The sequence below is a fragment of the Neofelis nebulosa genome, chromosome 8 (genome assembly GCF_028018385.1).
Source record: "Neofelis nebulosa isolate mNeoNeb1 chromosome 8, mNeoNeb1.pri, whole genome shotgun sequence".
NCBI lineage: Eukaryota > Metazoa > Chordata > Mammalia > Carnivora > Felidae > Neofelis > Neofelis nebulosa.
This window is the reverse complement of record NC_080789.1, coordinates 62,435,701-62,454,959: the sequence shown is the minus strand read 5'-3', so window position 1 is coordinate 62,454,959 and position 19,259 is coordinate 62,435,701. Positions and strand designations below refer to the sequence as shown.

The window sequence follows — 19,259 nt, the reverse complement described above, 5'->3', positions numbered from 1 at the left end:
TGGCCTTGTGCAGCTACCCATGTGGCTCCTGTGGGTGTGTGTGTGTGTGCGGCTCGGCAGGGGCTGTGGGGTGGGAGCAGGGATTCTGGGCCCCTGTTTCTGTCTCCTATCCTCCCCTTTTGCACTAGGTGGGGCACACTTCTGGAAGCCAGGATGTCTGGGTTCCAGATTCTTCCCTCCTCAACCTCCCCCAGACATAAATCACAAGTGATTTCATTAAATGCACCTCCTGCTGGGGATGTTGGCTCATAATTCCTCTCTGATTAACCCCCACTACCCCGGCAAGTTTATAGGCCAAGCGAGGGAGGGGGCAAGGGGGAGGGAAAAAGGAGGGATGGAGGGAATCCCAGGCGGGTGATGGATGCCTCTGTCAGCCCAGCTCGTATTTATTAATAGTCTTAATACGGGAAGCAATAAAGGAAGAGAGGGATTCTATTAATTAAATCATTGTTATAATTAACTTTCATTAAAGGAGGATCAATAAAGAGGAGTTGAGATGGAGAGAGGAGAGATCCATTATCTCTAATTTCCTTGGAAGGGATTCAGGGAATGAGATGGGGTTGCTAGGAGACGGCAACAGGAGGGAAGAAGGAAGGATGGAAGGATGTCATCCAGGTGGGGCTGGAAGGGGGGTGGATTGGTGGGGGGTTCAGGTGGGTGGAGAGAGGGATTGGTACAGGTTGCCCACCCAGGGGCCCTGAAGGCAGAGGAGGGTGACTGATAAGGGAGCTACTGGGCTGGGGAACAAGCGGGCTGTAGGCATGGCTTGTGCTGGGCATTGCTGAGAGCCTTGGTGAGCACGCAGCTCCTTAATAAATGCTTTACGACGCAGTGTGTGTGTCTAGCCTGTGAAGCTGGTTAGAGTGGATGAATGTGTTTTTGTGACTGTGGAGTCAGGGTGCGCATACGGGTACGTGAGGATGGCAACAGAGAGAGGGGGGCGGCAGGGATGGAAGGAAAATCAAATAGACTTCAGAGGGATGGAGTTGAGGGCATTTTTTTTACCTAAGTGGCTCCCCAAAGATGTGAACTCCTGACCCGGGTAATGCCCATCTTTGGCCCACGGTACAGTGATGGCTGCTATGGAGGTTGAAGGTCTGTGCAGTGGAAACTTCCCCTGCCTTCTGAAACATGCACCTGGGCCCAGAAGCTTGGGTTCCACCTTGCCCACCCCAGGACTGAAATCCTGAAGTCCTGTCTCACGTGGACCCATACGTTGCTCCCTCGCCCACCGCAGTCTTCTCCAAGCCAGCCGCCCCACCACAACCCGAGACAAAGATCCCTCCCTCCTCCTCTGCCCACCAAGAGGCATAGCGAGGAGATGCTGCTGGGCACCCTCCCCAAGAAGGCAGGGGGGAGTCCCCTCCATCCCAACTCCCCTCCACTATGGTCTATGAGCCAGCTGTCTGGACCTGCATTGCTCTAGTCACACCTCATGGTAAGAACACATTTTATTAGAATCGTTATACATATCATATAAATATATTTGTCCAAACTACAGATCGGGGGAGGGATAATGAGGGAAAGCTCTTATTGCTGGGTGGGGGGGGGGGAACCTGGAGAGGGAGGAGGGCTGAGAAACGGGGACACCTGGGACCCTGTGTTCTCCCCATCCCTCACAGAAGGCACAAATGCATTATTTCTTTCCATGTGAGGACACTGGGGGGTGGTGGCAGGGTGGAGCAGGAGGTAAGAGTACAGAAAACCTCAAAAATACAAAAGAAACATCCAAATTTCATATCTAATGGTGTGGAAAAGGCTGGGGTGGGGGTGCAGAAAGCAATGTGGGGGGGGGGTGGGGAACAGAAAGAACCACTGAAGCTCAGAACTGAAAGAGACCTGAAGAGGCTGTGATGTCCATGCTGCTGCCTCCATGCAAGCCCCAGAGAAAACTCAGATAAACCAACAAAGACCCCCAATAAGAGAGGGTGGGGTGCCCCGGGGAATTGGCTTTGGGGCATCAGAGAGTGTGTGTGAGTGTGTGTGTATGAGTGTGTGTGTGTGTGGCTGGTGTCCGTGACAGAAGCAACCTACCCCTGGGGAAGTTCTCCTCCATCCTGGTTCCTCCAAAACCGCTTTTAGGGGGTAAGGTCAGCCACTGCTTCCAAAAAGGACCCCTGCTCGGACAAAAGAACCAGGCAGGAGAGGATGCCGATGAGAGCTTGGGATGAAAATGGCTCAAAGGCAGGGGCGGTTCTTAGGGAACAGAATATCATGGAGCCCAGTGTGTTGGAAGAGAGGCCTGAGACCTAAGTGTGTGTCTGTGCATGAGTGTGTGTGTCTGTGCATGAGTGTGTGTGTGTGTGTGTGTGTGAGAGAGTGCATCTGTGCATGTACTGAGGAGGGGTGAGATCACTCAAAGGTAAAGGGGTCCTGGGTGCTGAAAAAGAAGTGTCCATCCATGTGGTCCTCCAGGGCATCCTTATCACTCTCAGCCGGAAAGCGCTCCTTACAAATAGGGCACTCCTTCCACGGGGGGGTGGCAGGGCCCCCGGTGCTGGCCTCTGACAAGGGACCCACTGCAAAGCCACTGAAGGAGACAGAGGGGAAGGAGAGGGTCAGTGTGCTCTGATGCCTTCTTGCCTTGTGGACCTCAGGGACAGGGACCCATGTACCTGGCCTTCCAGATTACCCTGTTCCTGGCAGCTCTCTCTCCTAGTCTCACCCCCAGCATCGTTCTCCCCACACTACTGGAGCCTTAGTTTCCCAGCTCTCCAGGCCCTCTCTTCTTTAGTCCCCGCTGGTCGCTGCAGTGGTGCACAGCCCATCCCCCACCCCTGCGCTCCTCCCTCCATCTCCGTCTGCTGCCTAATGAGGCTGAAAATGAGTCTGACATCGTCCTTCATCTTCCTGCTCCAGCCGAGAAGGATGACAGCATCGCCCCCTCCCTGCCCTGAGCCCATCTCACATCGAGGCAAAGCTGGGGGCTAGATGATAAAATCTCTCCTCCCCCTGCCTTCCCCTCTTGACCTGCAAAAGAAAAGGGAAGGCAGAAGGGGCGATCTGATACCTGAATCCCCCACCCCTGCAGCTGCATTGCCCAAAGGGTCTCCCAGGAAAGTCAGGGGAGAAGGACAACATCTCAGGGGTGGTCAGATGCTGGATCCCAGTCTTCTCTCTGTTCCCATCCCTGGGGGCACTGGTCACCTCCCTTCCTCCCCAGATGGAGCCTAGGTACCTACCTGGTGGATGGGGAAGGGGGAGGGGCAGGAGAGAGGGGATGCAGGGCAATTTGGGCTCCACGGAAGATGGTGCTAGAACGACACAGAAGCCAGTTAAAGGCAGGGCCTCTGAGTGCACGTGTGCATTGATAAGATGGGGGGAGGAATTACCTGATGGCACCTGGGACTTGGGGTGGTGGGTGGTTTTCTGTGTCAACCACTCCTATGTCTCTTCTTCTTGGCTGGGGCCAAGAAGAGGGAGCTTGGGGGAAGGGCATGGGGACTGTTCACCCGGATGCCCTTTCCACTGGCATGCTCCCACCTCCCTCGTGTTCTCCCCCTTTTGCACTCACCTGGCCACGTCATAGAAGGCATTGCCCAGCTCAGGAAGCAGCAGGTGGGCCTCCTCACCTCCACTCTGAACAGCTGCCATGAGGACTGACTTCTCATCCTCGGCCTCCTGGGTACCAAAGAGATAGGGATGGGTTTGGGGGTAGCGTCCCAAGATAGGGGAGCAGCATGCTGGGGGAGGTAAGAGCAGTCCAGGCCCAGACGGTAGACTGTGGGCTGTAGTAAGAGTGAGGCAGGACAGGAGTTTTTTTTTTTTTTTAATTTTTTTTTTTTCAACGTTTTTTATTTATTTTTGGGACAGAGAGAGACAGAGCATGAACGGGGAGGGGCAGAGAGAGAGGGAGACACAGAATCGGAAACAGGCTCCAGGCTCCGAGCCATCAGCCCAGAGCCTGACGCGGGGCTCGAACTCACGGATCGCGAGATCGTGACCTGGCTGAAGTCGGACGCTTAACCGACTGCGCCACCCAGGCGCCCCAGGACAGGAGTTTTGATGGGGGCTAGTGGGTAAGAAGAGGAGGAGTATGGGGGGCAGGGGCTGGCAGCATTGGGGTTACTGGGTCGGACTGGATTTTGGGGCAGTGGCCCTGAAGAGAGGCTGGGCCTGCCTCCTCTCTCCCAAGGGGAAAGCAGAGCCCTGTACGGCTAAGATTAACACTTCCTTTTCCAGACACTGGGCCATTGGGTGTGGCCGTACCTGCCCCTTCCTCCTGAACCTTGCTCTGTCTCCCACCACCGCCCCCGTCCACACACAGCTCACCGAGTCAGAGCTACTCTCTTCAGCTGGCCCTGAGAGGTGGGGAGCGATGGGAGCCGGCTGGCTGATGACGACCAGGGGAGAAGACTCTCGTGGCCCAGCAGGAGAGGAGCCTGTGTCTCCACGCTCACACAGGCCATAGGGAGGGACCCTCATGTCTTCTGGGGACTCGTCCTCTGAGTCTGTCAGAGCCGCTGGGCAGCCTGCCGGTGAGGGAGAGGACAGAGAGGGATGAATTGTTAGAGGCTTGGCTCAGCTATCTCCCTTTGGATGAGGGATATGGTTAAACTAGACAGGGGCCAGGGTCTGGGAAGGAAAAAGGCAAAACACAGAGGGCAGAGGCAGCTCCCAGAGGGGTCACATGCAGCTTTCCCCAACGGGGGAAACAGGCGGGGGAAGAGGTGTCACAAGACTGGGGGTGTACAGACTCGGGCCCACAGCCGCCTCCTCGTCCTCTGTGACAGCATCCTCGTTCCACTTCTCGTCTGCCACCTTCTCCAGGCGGGCCTCCAGCTTTCTCATGTACTCTAGCAGTTCCTGGAGTTGGGAGCAAAGAGGTGAGAGAGGCTGGGAAGACGCCAACCCCGCTGGCTGCAGAGCCTTCCTTGACCCAAGAGGAACTCTGAGCTCTTCGGGACTGGATGCCTTCCCCAAAGTGGGCTGTGGTGGGGGAGGAGTGGGGTGGGGAGGCAGCTCAAAGGAGAGCCTCACTCCCACCCCCACCCCCCAGGAGCCCTCCTTCACCTCTTACATCCCTCCCTCGCTCCCACAGTCCTCCCCTGTTCTGCCAAGTCGACCAGTGAGAGGAGCCACGGTCCCATTTTTAGCCTCCGGGCCCTCTTAGAGTTAGCAGTTCTTAAGCCAAGAGATGACAAGAAGACATGAGGTTCCCCCCTGAATCCTCAGCTCTGGCATCCAAGGGGACTGAGTCCTAGGTTCTCACCTGCTTCTCCTCCTGCAACTGTTCCTTCTCCTTCTGGAGCACGCGCAGGGCTGACCGCAGCTCTGTGAGCTCCCGCTTGCTCTCTGACAACTGCACCTGAGGGAATGTGGAGCCTAGAATGTACCTCCAAGAACCTAGGCTCTGCGACCTGGAACCACCAACCTAGAATCATGCTCCTCTGTGCCCCTGTCCCTCTCTTGCCCTGACACACACAGGGGAAGCCCCCACACTCTTCTTCGATGAGTCCCTTGTCTTGACCACAGGAGACAGTCACCTGGGTCCCAGTCTCTGCCTCTCCAGTGTGGGCCTGGGTGATTGCCTTTGGCTGGGATACAGAGGCCCTGGTCACAGCCAGGGCATTCTAGAATTCCCTTACGTCATCGCTATGAGGCCCAGAGTATTTGCCATGAGAAGAGAAAGGGACATTGCACATTTCAACCCAATGAGACCTGGGATGTGTGCAAGTAAGATGCCATTCAACATGTAAGTGAGCACCCAGCACTTCTGAGCTGACACCCAGGACAGAGAGAAGGGCCACTGATGTCTCAGGAGGTGACAGGACCAGGACTCATGGGTGGCTGGGCATCTCACCAGGCTAGAATCCTTTTCCCGGGCTAGTTCAGTCTTGAACACTTGATTCTGGGTCTTCTCGTCCTGAACTGCCTTTTCCAGTCGAAGTATCTCTGCACTTAGCTTCAGGATCTTATCTTTCTCTGCCTGGGATGCGGCCGAAAAGGAACGTGGGAGGGGAAAGGTGAAGGAAAAGGGACGCCACTGGCATCAGCCCCATCCCTCGCTGTGTCCTTTCCTTTATTTCAATGGGTATTTTGGGAGCAATTTCCCCTTCTTGGCTTCCTCATTCCTGATACTTCTCAATGAAGGAAGGGACATGCCAGCAAGGTGCCTTGCTGATCAGAAATGGGCATCACGACAGGGCCCGGTGCCTAGGGCAGTAAACGTTTCTGAATCAAGGTGGTAACCAAGGAAGGTGCTCTGAAGATCAGGACTGGGACACCCTACTTACGGATGGGTCATACTTGGACAGTGAATTGTACCTCCCTCAGAGCCCCTCCCCACTCCTGAGTCCTCTAAGCTTCTCATCCCTGTCTCCCTTCCCAGGGAATCTGACTCCATGGAGGTGGGGGCAGTGGCTGTCAGCCTGCCAGGTCCCCCCATCCCTCTACCTCCATACTCTGCAGCAGCCCTGCCCGCTCCTTGCTCCATTGGCTTTTTTCCTCCTTCAGGTGCAGGCTGAGCTCAGCCAGCCTGCCATTGACTCCAGCCACTTCCAGGCGGCTGCGGTGTAGCTCCGCCATGGTGCGGTCCCTGGCTCCCGCTGTGCTGGCCAACTCCTCCCCAAGAAGGGCGGCTTTCTGCTGGCTTGAGGCTGCGAGCTCCTGGGCTCCTCGAAGCTGCTCCTTTAGGGGCTCCAGGTCAGCCTCAGGAGAAAGAAGGAGATGGAGATTAGGGCTCCCAGTGAGTCATTCTCGAACCAGGAAGGTAACTAGGGTCCCTTTGACCCCGCACCGCAGCAAGGCTTACGATTTATATTGTTCAATCTTTAGCCGTGTCTTTTCCCTAGCTAGCCCTTGGTACTTCCTCTACTTCCCACTGCCTAGGGGCTTCACTCACCACGCGCTGCTGGGCCTGGCCTAGGGTGTCCTTCATCTGGGCCACCTTGTCCTTCAGTCGCTGGGCCTGGGCACTCTGCTCCTCCTGCCGGCCCTTTGCTTCCTGCAGCTCCAGATTTAAGCGGCGGTTCTCCTGTTGTGCCATTTGGAGCTCAGCCTGATGGGAGGTGGAAAATAGGTAAGGAAAGGGGTATATGTATTTGGGGTGGCTGGCAGGGGCTGAACCACTGTGATGAGAGAGATCAAGGTTCCGCTTCCCAGATTTAACACAAACTCAAGCATTCAGCTCTCGTCAGCCCTTCTTGGGGTCTCAGCTCAAAGCGACTCAGGCCTGAACATCCAGTCTCTAGCTCCCGTAATGAGGTACCGGCATCACAGCCTTGATGGGGTCTTACACGAATCTAGGTATCCCATGTACCATTTCTGCTTCTCCGCTCTTCCTTTCATTATTATTAATTTTTTAAAGAAGGTTTTATTGATTTTTTAGGTAACCTCTACGCCTAACATGGGGCTTGAACTCACAACCCCAAGATCAAGAGTTGCTTGCTCCACCAACTGAGCCAGTCAGGCGCCCCTCTGCTCTTCCTTTTAGATCAAAACTCAGTCTGGATGTCCATGAGGCCCTCAAACTCAGCATATTCTATTTCCCAGTCCACTTCTTTCCACTCTTATTTCTGCCCATGCTACTGACTACTTCCTAAGTCACTCAGGCTGGATCCCTTGGTGCTGGGCTTGGCTCTGTTCTTTCCTTAGTGACCCCAAGAAAAGCCTTTTGCTTCTCCATCTTCTGTCTTGTTCACAGCCATTTTCTCTTTTCTACTATCACAGCAACCATGTTGACTCAGGATCTGGTCATTTCTGACTTGGATTATTGAATAATCTCATAACTAGTTCATCTCCCAGGAAGAAATCACATTAATCTTCTGTTAAGTCCCGCCTAAGTACATGTCACCCCCTTGAAAATCATGGATGCCTCTCATTTGCTTACAGAAGGAAGATTAACTCCAGATCCTCTCCAGTCTGACCTGGGCCTCATCTCAAACCCTCCACCTACACTTTCAAGTGCCCCGAGTGTTCTGGACTTTCAGCCTTTGCACGCATCTTTCTCAGTTCCCAGAACGGCCTCCCTCTCATCTCTGTCTACTCAAATCCTACCTACTCTTTACTGCTGAACAAATGGCTTTCAAATACCCTTCCACGGAAGCCTAGGGTTTGGAGGAAGCTGCTGAGAGATTCTGCAAATATGTGATGTGAGCTCCTTCTAAATAATTCAAAAAATATGTGAGAAAAACAACATACAAGCTCACAAGTTAACACAACGGGGATCATCAATCCACTGACATGTGCTTCTGAGTTAATTCACTTTTTTTTCAGGTTAATTAATTTTTTTGTACAAACCTCAGAATAAAGTTCCTATTGGATTTTCTTTTTGTTTGAAAAGCAAACTGAGATGGCATGGTGGACAGTTTAAAAATTGCCGTCATTTGCACTTACTTATTTGGAGACTCAAGGTGTTCTTAGTATTGTACAACCAAAGCTCAATACGGAAATATATTAGCTGCTGATGCTGACAGAATAGTTATCTGTAACCTCTGATTTCAAGGTTTGACATCCATCAGAATTACCTGATTACTTTTGTTACCTTATAAGTTAACATTGTACATTTGAATTTTTAAAATTGGGGTGCATGGGTGGCTCAGTGGGTTGAGCATCTGACTTTGGCTCAGGTCATGAGCTCACGGCTTGTGAGTTTGAGCCCCACATCAGGCTCTGTGCTGACAGCTCAGAGCCAGTATCCTGCTTCGGATTCTGTCTCCCTCTCTCTCTGCCCCTCCCCCACTCGTGCTCTGTCTCTCCCTCTCTCAAAAATAAATAAACATTGGGGCGCCTGGGTGGCTCGGTCGGTTAGGCATCCGACTTCGGCTCAGGTCATGATCTCACGGTCCGTGAGTTCGAGCCCCGCGTCGGGCTCTGTGCTGACAGCTCAGAGCCTGGAGCCTGTTTCAGATTCTGTGTCTCCCTCTCTCTGACCCTCCCCTGTTCATGCTCTGTCTCTCTCTGTCTCAAAAATAAATAAACGTAAAAAAAAAAAATTAAAAAAAAATAAACATTAAAGAAAATAAATACTTGAATTTATAAAAATAAATTTATAGTAATAAACTATTGGTTTTATCTATTCAATGAGGTTCCACCTAAGATGTAAAACTTTATTGTGGGGTGGAAAGGAGAGCTAAAAAAGCTGGAAAATACTAGGCTACTTTATGCCCCTCTTTTGCTTTTTTTTTTTTTTTTTCAGTACACTCTATGCCCAATGTGGGGCTTGAACTCACACCCTGAGATCAAGAGTCACACGCTCTACTGACTGAGCCAGCCAGGCATCCCTGCCCCCTTCTAATGACCCTAATAAGACGTGCTTTTGTCCACTTCTGTGGAGCGTCTTAACACTTTATTATTCTTCCATGGTGATGCTGAATATATTCCACTTTGACTAATCCTGACTTGGGTATACATTTTGTTTCTTAGGAGAGCGTGTGTACAATGTCCTCTTTACATTTTTTATCGGCTTTGGTGCCCGGCACTCAAAAGGGCCTCAACGCAGTGGAAGAACAATTGAGAAAGCAAACCGACTCTGAGCCCCTACCTCGCTCTGCTCCTTGTCGGCCTGTGCTTCTTTCAGTTGACCAAGAAGCTTCTCCTGTTCCCGAGTCAGGGCCTTCACGGTGTCTCTCACCCTGTACGTGGGGACATGGAACATCAGATAACCTGGCTGGTCACCACAGAAGATACGAAGGACTTGGGCTTTTGTCTTTAGCACTTTTTCTGGTGCCCCTCTGGGCCCACACCTCCTATTGTCTCTGGGATGCCCAAATCCCCAGACCAAGGTGATCTCTCTGGAAGCCCTGAGTATCCAAGATTCCTGGTTCTAGAGCACAATCTAGAAATAAACAGTTTGTTCTCTTTATGTGTGTCATTTTAAGGAATGTTCTGCTGATGCCTTCCTAGTTGTTTGCATTCAATCAAGAGACCAGAATCCAGTCTTTTTTTAGACAAGGGACAGCCACGATCAATTATAAACTTTGGATCTAGATCAGAAGTTGGAAGACTTTTTCTGTAAAGGGCCTGATAATAAATACTTCAGGCTTTGCAGGCCATGAGGATTCTGTGGTAACTATTCATTTCTGCCACTGTAGTGTGAAAGCACCACAGACGTGTAAATGAATAAGCGCGGCTGTTCCAATAAAACTTTATTTATGAACACTGACATTTGCATTTCAGATAATTTTCACATCACAAAATATTTTTCTTCTTTCATTTAACCGTTAATTCATCATTAAAACCATTTAAACTCACAGACTGTACAAAAACAGGTGGCCAGGCTAGATCTGGCACATGGGCCATAGGTTTACTGACCCCTGGGCTAGACAGTCCCTAATCTTTTCCAGATGCTCTGTCTGATCCCTGCTTTTCTATTCCATGATTTAGAACCTAGACATTTACTATCTCCGTAGGGCAAGACTAACATATCCTACACTGGAGAAGCCTCAGGGAGTAACTCACTTTTTTACTCTGGACCTTGGCTAGAATGCCTCTTTCCTTTAAGGAGTTTAAAAATATACATAAAATCTACTGGTGCCGAATGAAAGAGACTTAATTACATGATTTGATGAAAGAAAGAACTAGAGTGTTTCTCCTGGCGAAAATGTGATGGACAGACACGGTAAGTGGTCAGTGTTTGTGCCATTTGGTAAAAACGACAGTTGTCTGGTAGAAGAAAGAAATTCATCCTGTGCAACCCCAGAGGTCTAAACCAGCACTAATGGAGGCAAGTTACAGAAGGGAGGTGTTTAGTTCAATACAAGAGATACAAAAGTGACAGCTGTCTGATATTGAAAGAGGCTGCCTTCTGAGGTAGTGACCTTCTCAATTACCTGACAGTCCTCTGAGGGCTAAGATTCTATGACTTATACCTTTTTTTTTCAGAGGAGAGATCCCGTAACATTCCTGGATCACCGGTTCAGACATTTCCTAACAGTGAGAACGGAGTCTCATCATCTTTGCTGTGATAAAATCTGAAATCCATCCTCTCTTATCTTGTCTTGACTGTTCTATCCACTCTTTTCTTCCAAATCCTCCACTCCTAGCTCCTGCTTAGCCTTTGCTGCAGCATAAATAGTAACTATGATTACTTCTGAAGGTGAGGAATACAGAATAGGCTTAGGAAAGATGGAAGAGAGCTAGGCAGGAAAGAAAAGCCGGGGAAGTGGAATACCCTGAGTCTGAACGGGGAAAGAACCACACCAGACAGAGTGCAGGTTTGCCTGTCTGAAACAGGAGGCCGGAGTCTGGGGGTGACAGGAAATGAAGGGAAGTGATGGGGGTAGAGGGGACGCCCTCACCTGTCCAGCTCCACCTCCTTTGTCAGCACTTTCTCACTGATGGCCTGGATGTCATCTTCTAGCTCCAGGATGCGTGCCACATGGTCTCCCTGTTGCCGGCTCAGGATGTCCCTCTCTTCTGTGAGCTCCCCGTGGGACCGGGAAAGCCCCTGGAATCAAGGTTCCCCCCAGAAGAATGAAGTTGAGACTCACCTCTCAAAGCACAGAACAAGGGCTTGGGAGGATCACATGGGAATTAGCCTGTTCTCACCTTCCTACCCTGTCACCTTCCTTGAAAAAGAAACTGCCAGAGAGCATTCCCTTACTGGCGAATATGGCCACATCCCCCCGTCCCCCAGCACTCCTGTGTGCAAAGAACTGAGTGCCATTACATTTGGGTCTCCTGTCATGTCAAGTTTAATCCTACTTGTTACCCCTTAAAGCTATGTTTTTGATACCGGAACCATCTTAAAAGCCCACTAACATCTTGCCTTTCCCATCTTCGCTGGGTTCAGACTTTGGACCCTGGGTGAGCAGCCAGGCCCCGTGCCTCACCTGGCCCAACTCCCACCTTGTACTGCTCCATCAGCTCCGCATGCTCCTGCCTGGCTGTTGCCAGAGCCGTCTCGAGCTCCTGTACTTGACTCCTCAGCTCCGTCACCTGTCCCTCCAGCTGCAGCTTCAGCTGCATCAGGTCATTTCTCTCTTGCTGGCTCTCATCCAGCTGGTTCTACAGGGAGCAGGACGAGGAGGGGGGTGTGCTCGTGAAAGTCCCGTCCCCATCACGCTGCAGGTGCATTCGGGGCCGGGAGGTTACATCGGTACAAGCTATAAAGAGCTGAGTAAGGGGAGGCTTGTGTGTTACTGAATCCTGCCACCACCAGTCAGACGCACCAGCTCTCGACGCTCTTGGAAGAAGTCTTTCTCGATCCACATAAACAAAAGGAATGGCTCCTTCCATGAATTTTACCTTCTCTATTCTGGAACCCGACAGAGGTAGGTTTAAATCTCCAATATAATTTTTGCTAGCTCTGTTATTTTTTTTTTTTTTAAATATTTACTTATTTTTGAGAGAGACAGAATGCGAGTGGGAGAGGGGCAGAGAGAGGGAGACACAGAATCTGAAGCAGATACCAGGCTCTGAGCTGTCAGCACAGAGCCTGACGCAGGACTCAAACCCACGACCTGTGAGATCATAACCTGAGCCAAAGTCAGGCGCTCAACCAACTGAGCCACCCAGGTGCCCTGCTAGCTATGTCACTTTGAATGAGTTACATAACTTCTCTGAGTCTCTGTCCTCATTTGGAAAGTGATCTCTTAGCCTAGATTTTTGAAAGGTAATTATAATGAGAATAACAAATGTAAAAACAGAACATGGAAAATATCCAGATGGCCAACAGACACAGGAAAAGGTGCTCAACATCACTCATCATCAGGGAAATGCAAATCAAAACCACAGTGAGATACCACCTCACACCTGTCAGAGTGGCTAATATCAAAAACACAAGGAACAACAAGTGTTGGCGAGGATGTGGAGAAAAAGGAGTCGTTGTGCACCAATGGTGGGAATGCAAACTGGTGCAGCCACTGTGGAAAATGGTGTGGAGATTCCTCACAAAGTTAAAAATAGAACTACCCTACGGTCCAGTAATCGCACTACTGGGTATTTACCCCAAAATACGAAAACACTAGGGGCGCTCGGGTGGCTCAGTCAGTTAAGCATCCGACTTCGGCTCAGGTCATGATCTCCCAGTCTGTGGGTTTGGGCCCCGTGTCGGGCTCTGTGCTGACAGCTCAGAGCCTGTAGCATGTTTCAGATTCTGCGTCTCCCTCTCTCTCTGCCCCTCCCTGCCTCGTGCTCTCTCTCTCTCAAAAATAAACAGCAAAAAAAATTTTTTTAAATATATGAAACACTAATTCAAAGGGATACATGCACCCCAATGTTTATAGCAGCATTATCTACAATAGCCAAATTATGGAAGCAGCCCAAGGGTCCATCGACTGAAGAACAAAAAAAGATGTGGTACATATATACACAATGGAATATTACTCAGCCATGAAAAGGAATGAAATCTTGCCATTTGTAACAACATGGATGAAGCTAGAGAGTGTAATGTTAAGTGAAATCAGTCAGAGAAAGACCAATACCCTATGATTTCACTTAAATGTGGAATTTAAGAAACAAAACAAATGAGCAAAGGAAAAAAAGGGATATAAACCAAGAAACAGACTCTCTGCTATAGAGAATAAACTGATGGTTACCAGAGGGGAGGTAGGTAAGGGGATGGGTGAAATGGGCGATAAAGATTAAAGAATACACTTATCATGAGTACTGATTAATATATATGGAACTGCAGAATCACTCTATTGTACATCTGAAACTACCAAAACACTGTATGTTAACTACATTAGAATCAAAATAAAAACTTAATATAAAAAAAACCCAGAACACAGGGTAGGAGCTCACACATCTCTGACTTATGTAAGATATAGACATCTTCCTATTCTTGTGCTGATCCCGTGTGTTTAGAGGGTTCTAGAAGGCAAGAGTTTATCTAAATCACAGATCAGGTACCCATTCTCACCCTCTGAGCACTTCCTCAAGTCCGTCCTCTTGTCTGGGGAATGTACTTCCTCCCCAGTTTCCCTATCCCTGATCTTCCTTCAGGAAGTCCTTGCCAACATCTGCCGCCACTCTCTAACTCTTCTCTATTTGGTCTATTTGGTCCCATAGAAAAATACAAGCCACATATATAGTTTTTTAAACTTCCTAGTAAATACTCAAAAAAGTAACAAGAAACAGGTGAAATTTGTTTTAATGGTATTTTATCCAACTCAGCGTATCCAAAGTATTATCATTTCAACATGTGACCAATATAAAAAACCACTGAGATCTTTTACTTTTTTTTTAACACTAAGTCTTCAAAATCCTTTGTGTATATTCCCCATATAGTACATCTCAATTTGGACCAGTCACATTTCAACTGTTCAAGAGCTTTCTGTATTGGACCGTGCAGGTGTGGGGCCCTACCACCTGCTCTCACTGCTCACCTGTCCTGGAAGTGGGTCTCATACTCCCCTTCCTCTGAACATTCCTTCCCTGGAGTGGCCTCCCTCTACCCTTTGGATCATCCTCTAGGGCCTAGGACAGGATGTAGCACTTGGGAGAAGGAATGTTTGAAAAGTACTTATGAAATCTTGAGTGACACGGGCCTGTGGGTAGCTTGCTTTCCTGCCCTACATGTTTGTGTCTATGTTAGATCAAGACTTTCTTAATGGCAAGACTGTGTAAGTCCTGGTGAGGTACTCAGTTGAGGCCACAGCCCAGGGGAAGGTAAAGTGAGAAGCAGTCCCTTGCCATGCAGCCCTCCCCCTCCCCTTCCCCTCCCACTCCGCTGCCTGGGAGCAGCTCTGTTGCTCTGTCTCACCTGCAGTACAGTGGCCTTGGGGACGACCAGCAGGATGTCAGAGCCACCATCGGCCTCCTCTAGGGTCACCAGTTCGTCCATGGGCCTTGGCTCTCGGAACTGGAAAGGGGGGCTCTGCCCACATACCCGGCCCTGGCGGTTCACATACCGGAACTGGTAGAGCTGGGCTCCAGGTTTGGGCAGGTAGCTGGCTGTGGGAAGAGGAATGGACCCAGGACCCTAATATGATCCCAGGCCCTCAAGTGCCTGGCAGTCTTCCTTTTCCTTGACGTCTTTTTTTTTAAATTATATATATATATATATATAGACAGAGTGAGCACCAGATGGGGAGAGAGGGAGCAGGCTCCACACCCAGCACAGAATCCTATGTGGGGCTTGATCCCACGACCCCCGGGATCATGACCTGATCTGAAATCGAGAGTCGGATGCTCATTGACTGAGCCATCCAGCCGCCCCCACCTTGATGTGTCTTATCACCCACTGTCCTTGGTTCCAGTCCCTTGTTCCCTGTTCCACATACTGTTTTCTTTCCTCTTTACCTCCGATGGGCTATTTATGTTCCCTGAGATACTCTTCTTCCTCCTTTCTGCCTAGGCCTATCCTTCCTCTCTTTCCCAAGCCTACCTTCCCTAATAATAATAATAATAATAATAATAATAATAATAATGTTAGTTATCACTTACTGAGTGGCCACCCTGAACCAGGCACTATGCTAACCCTTTACCTGTATCACTTTAAACCTTCATATTGTGCCTATAAGCCATGCATCCCCTTTTACTGTTAATATAACAGAGACAGGGAAATTAAGTAATTTGTCCAAGGTCTGATAGCTTGTATTAGAGTTGAGATTTGAGCCTAGGTCTTTCAGAATCTAATGACTACCTTCTTCTCAATTTATGACACTACCTTTCCCTCCTTTCTACCCCTAGTTCCCTGAGAGGACTTCCTCTTTTTTGGCGGTAGGTGGCAGGATTACTGGCCCTTGACAGGTCCTTCTATCTCTAAGTCCCACAATTCTATGTCTGCTGAGCCCTATTGGATATAGTTCTTATTTTATTTATTTGTACTTATTTTTTCTTGTTGTCTGTGCCTAACTTTGGTTTCTGAGCCCACTATCTTCCTCCAAACCTCTATCCCCTAGGTTCCTTCCTCCCAGACCTTCCATGTTCCCTCGTACCTTGGAACTGGACACTGGCGTGGACAGGGGAACCATCGGTTGCACTTTCAGGCACCGAAGACCACACAAAAGTGTGGTAATCCCGAACACAGGCAGCCTCCACCTGTGAAGGCCCATGGTGGGAGAGAGGTATGGTGATGGAACTGTGAGCTAGGGATGGCAGAAAGGGCTGAGGGACTGAATGGGGGCTAGGATGCTGTTACAGTGACAAGGATGATGACAGACCGGGAAAGTGGAGGGATCCTTTGTGGCAGGAGAGGGCAGGGCTAAGATGGGGAGGAGATGAGCCTTGGCTTACACAGATGGCTTCTGTCACCTGTGACATCTCTGCCCTTCTTCTCTATCAACAAGCGGTTGAGAACCCAAGGACTAAGTCATTCCCCTGATTCCAACCAACCCATGGCTCACAAATCTGAGACAAAAGGGGTTTCGGGGATACCTTGAAGATGCCAATCCAGTCGCTGGCGCTGGGCACGGCGCCTGGGGGAAGGGTATAGTGACATTCCACCTTGGTGTTGGGGATGTAGGTCCGGGCTACATTCAGAAAGTTGACTCCACCCCGGGAAGGTGCCCGGCTTAGTGATGACTCTTCCATCTTGCCCTCAAGGTATCTGCCCTCCTATGAAATAAAGGGTTAATATCCTAAAACCTCTCCCATGCATCTCTTCTTCTCCCCAACTCCATCCCCACCCACTCACAGCTCCTGCCACTATACTCAGAGATGGAGGTATATTTCGTTCCTAGCCCCTAAGGGCTACAGGACCCTCTAGAGGTATCACTTTTAGTCTCCAGGACACAGGTCTGACCTTCTGAGTCAGTCCCCATCCTGTCTCACATCGTACCCTCTCTGAGTCACAGACTCTTCCTAGAGTTAAGATCTCTCTCATTTCTGCTCCCCTTTCACAGTCCCATTGACCAAGTCTCAGTATCCCAGGCTCTACCCGCTCGGTTCCTCCTTTCCCACCTCTTAACATACTTGAACATTCCAAATTCTTCAGCCTCCACCTCCCCATCCCATCCCGCTTATCTTTTTGGCTCTTGAATTCAAAATCCAACTGACGTGTGGGGCCCCCTCATTCCGAGCAGGTCTCCTTGCCCACTCCAGCTGTACCCAGGAGTAGCTTATGACACCTGAACACTCTCTGAAAGTAATGACTGAGTCTTCAAAGCAGGAATATGGCTGGAGGCGGGGACCAACAGCCCGATCCTCAGGCCCCCGAGGTCTCAGTTCTCTCCCCTCTCCAAGTTGTCTACCCTCATGAATTTAAAAAAAAAAACCAAAAAACAAAAAAACTTCTGCTCTCATTCAAAGACAAAGGGAAAGGGAGGATATAAGGAAAGACAGGTTTTGCCTCTCAACTTCAGGAAGTCAAGAATTCTGGAGGCGGCTGCTTCAAGGGTGGGGTGAAACATTCAGCAGGAACGTGGTGGTGTGGGGAGACGGAATGTGGGAGCCTGGAGCCAGGAAAAGTCCCACCCCTGGATAGGGGATAGATTGGAAGGTAGGAAGTAAGGGGTCCTAAGAAGGGGAAATATATATATGATGTTGAAAGAAGGGAGGATTAATTCAAAAATAACCTAACGTTCTTTTCTTCAGGTCTCGCCAGAAACAGAACTAGAAACCTACTGGTTTGACTATGTTCACCCAGCTGTAGTGTTTTCTCTCTGCCCCCTTTAGCCTCAATTCCAAGTGCCTGGATGTGTAGTTGGAGGCATGCTATAAGATGGGATTGACAGGGAGGGGTGTTCCAAGTTAGGGTGGGGAGAGTTAATTAGGAAACATGGGGATGGAGTGAGGAACAACAACAATAATCAACACAACTCCTCAGCCCAGGGCTGTGAGATGGCTCTCGTCATCGCTCCTCTCCATCCCACTAATCTTCATCCTGTGTCAACCACAGAGGATGGTGTCCAATCAGCCATGGCCAATAGTCATGGGCACACCCCCAAACATCACAAACCCACGCGAGGCTGAAGTCTGGAGCTAGCAACTTTAAAAACAACAGGAATTCAGTAGAGAAGGAAAGGTGGGCCAGCTCTACAAAAAGAAGCAACTTCTCCTTCCAAAATACGGATTGAACTGGGGACAAGAGGTTTCTTTGGGATTTCGTCGCTGAAAAATCCCTCGTTAAAATTCGTCCATGTTTTCTCCAAATACAATTCTTCCGGCTTTTAAAATGGGGGATGCATCATCCCCCACAGATCTAAGCCTGTGGAATCCCAAATACTCCCCACAAATAAAATCCTTAACAGCTGGAAACATTCACCAGACCTGAAACAAAGCTCTGGGCACCTAAAGTGTATGTGTGTAGCTAGATTCAAGCGTTCGCGCGGGTGGGGGGACTCCCACCCCTCAACTCTGTAGGCCTCTAAGAGTTCCTTAACATTCTGCCACTTGTAAGGCTTCCCTCCCGGGACTCGGCGTAGTAAAAGGCCTTTGGATTGGGGCGGGAGGGTAAGGAGAAAGAGAAGGTTTGTGAGGCTCAAGTCTTGCGTGGGAGAGAATGAGTAAATAATTCAGTGTCTCCCAACTACCTTAGGAGTAACAAGCTTTATAGAGAAGAACTGAGGGGAAGGGGAGAACAGTGAGGGGGCGCACCCCTGATCAGAGCCCCCTCGAGACCAAGAACTCTCAAAACAGAAGGGGTGGCTTTTCCAGTACGGAAAGTGTTAAAACCCAAACGCTCCTGCATCCCCCTTCCACAGTTCCCTTAGATTATCCTTTCACAGACTGGAAATTGGGGGTGACCCCCGCATTAGATCGCCCCCAAATTAGGCCAAGTTTCTTACCCCACACACGGATCAGCTGTTCCCTCACCTTCCACCAACAACAAAAACAGCACTCCGACTCCTGGAGGGGGAGGGAGAAAAGTGGACGTGAGGACTTCTGGGGTTTGTGGTTTCTCTGCCCTCTTTTGTCGGCGAGCCGGCTTGGATATGGAACTACACATCCCAGGAAGCTGTGCAAGAGGAGGGCGGAGCAGAGGGCGGTCGCGGGGGAGGCCTCACCACGGCATCCTGGGAGGCGTAGTTCCCACTTCCATGACTGCAAACGAGGGTGTGGCCACCAAAGGACTTCACGGCCCATGATTCCTTAGGAGGGGCCCGGCTGTATTGGTGGTGACTGCTGGCCTGTAACGTGCGTTGTGGGTTAGGGGGTGGGGAGGAGTTGGGGCTCTAACGTCTCCTGTTTTATGCTTCACAGGGTACGACGCGTTGCGTTGCACCCTCATGTTTGCTTTTCACGACGGGCTGTGGGATAGATAGTATGGTTATCCACACTTTACGGATGAAGAAACCAAAGCCCAGAATGTTTAAGGAACCGGTCTAAAGTATCAAAGCTATGCGATGGTAGAATTCCAGGGCTGCAAGACTCCAAGTGAAGTACTCTTGCCGCTGCATCACGGGCTGCCTACTATTTAGGGACAGGGAGCT

The 19,259-nt window shown here is 50.0% G+C and overlaps 1 protein-coding gene and 1 long non-coding RNA gene across 6 annotated transcripts; one reads left to right on the top strand and one right to left on the bottom strand.

Moving 5' to 3' along the window:
* Positions 1-1,433: 1,433 nt before the first annotated feature.
* On the bottom strand, positions 1,434-18,708 carry CALCOCO1 (calcium binding and coiled-coil domain 1). Of its 5 annotated transcripts, XM_058742563.1 has the most exons (17): positions 18,615-18,708; positions 16,264-16,440; positions 15,825-15,927; positions 14,648-14,838; positions 11,791-11,949; positions 11,241-11,389; positions 9,485-9,575; positions 6,845-7,000; positions 6,397-6,651; positions 5,804-5,929; positions 5,213-5,308; positions 4,698-4,806; positions 4,273-4,472; positions 3,515-3,621; positions 3,183-3,254; positions 2,909-2,970; positions 2,300-2,530 (listed from the first exon to the last, which is right to left on the bottom strand). In XM_058742563.1, exons 2-16 carry the CDS (start codon positions 16,417-16,419, stop codon positions 2,928-2,930), a joined length of 2,013 nt encoding a protein of 670 aa, XP_058598546.1. In that variant the 5' UTR covers positions 16,420-16,440; positions 18,615-18,708; the 3' UTR covers positions 2,300-2,530; positions 2,909-2,927. The 5 variants fall into 5 exon arrangements, with proteins under 5 accessions (XP_058598542.1, XP_058598543.1, XP_058598544.1 ...); XM_058742559.1 differs by lacking the exon at positions 2,909-2,970 and having other exon boundaries at positions 1,434-2,530; XM_058742560.1 differs by lacking the exon at positions 2,909-2,970 and having other exon boundaries at positions 1,434-2,530; positions 16,264-16,443; positions 18,615-18,679.
* LOC131519494 (uncharacterized) lies at positions 5,534-10,105 on the top strand. Its single transcript, XR_009265686.1, has 2 exons — positions 5,534-5,695; positions 9,367-10,105. It is a non-coding gene; the product is annotated as an uncharacterized LOC131519494 (long non-coding RNA).
* Positions 18,709-19,259: the final 551 nt, after the last annotated feature.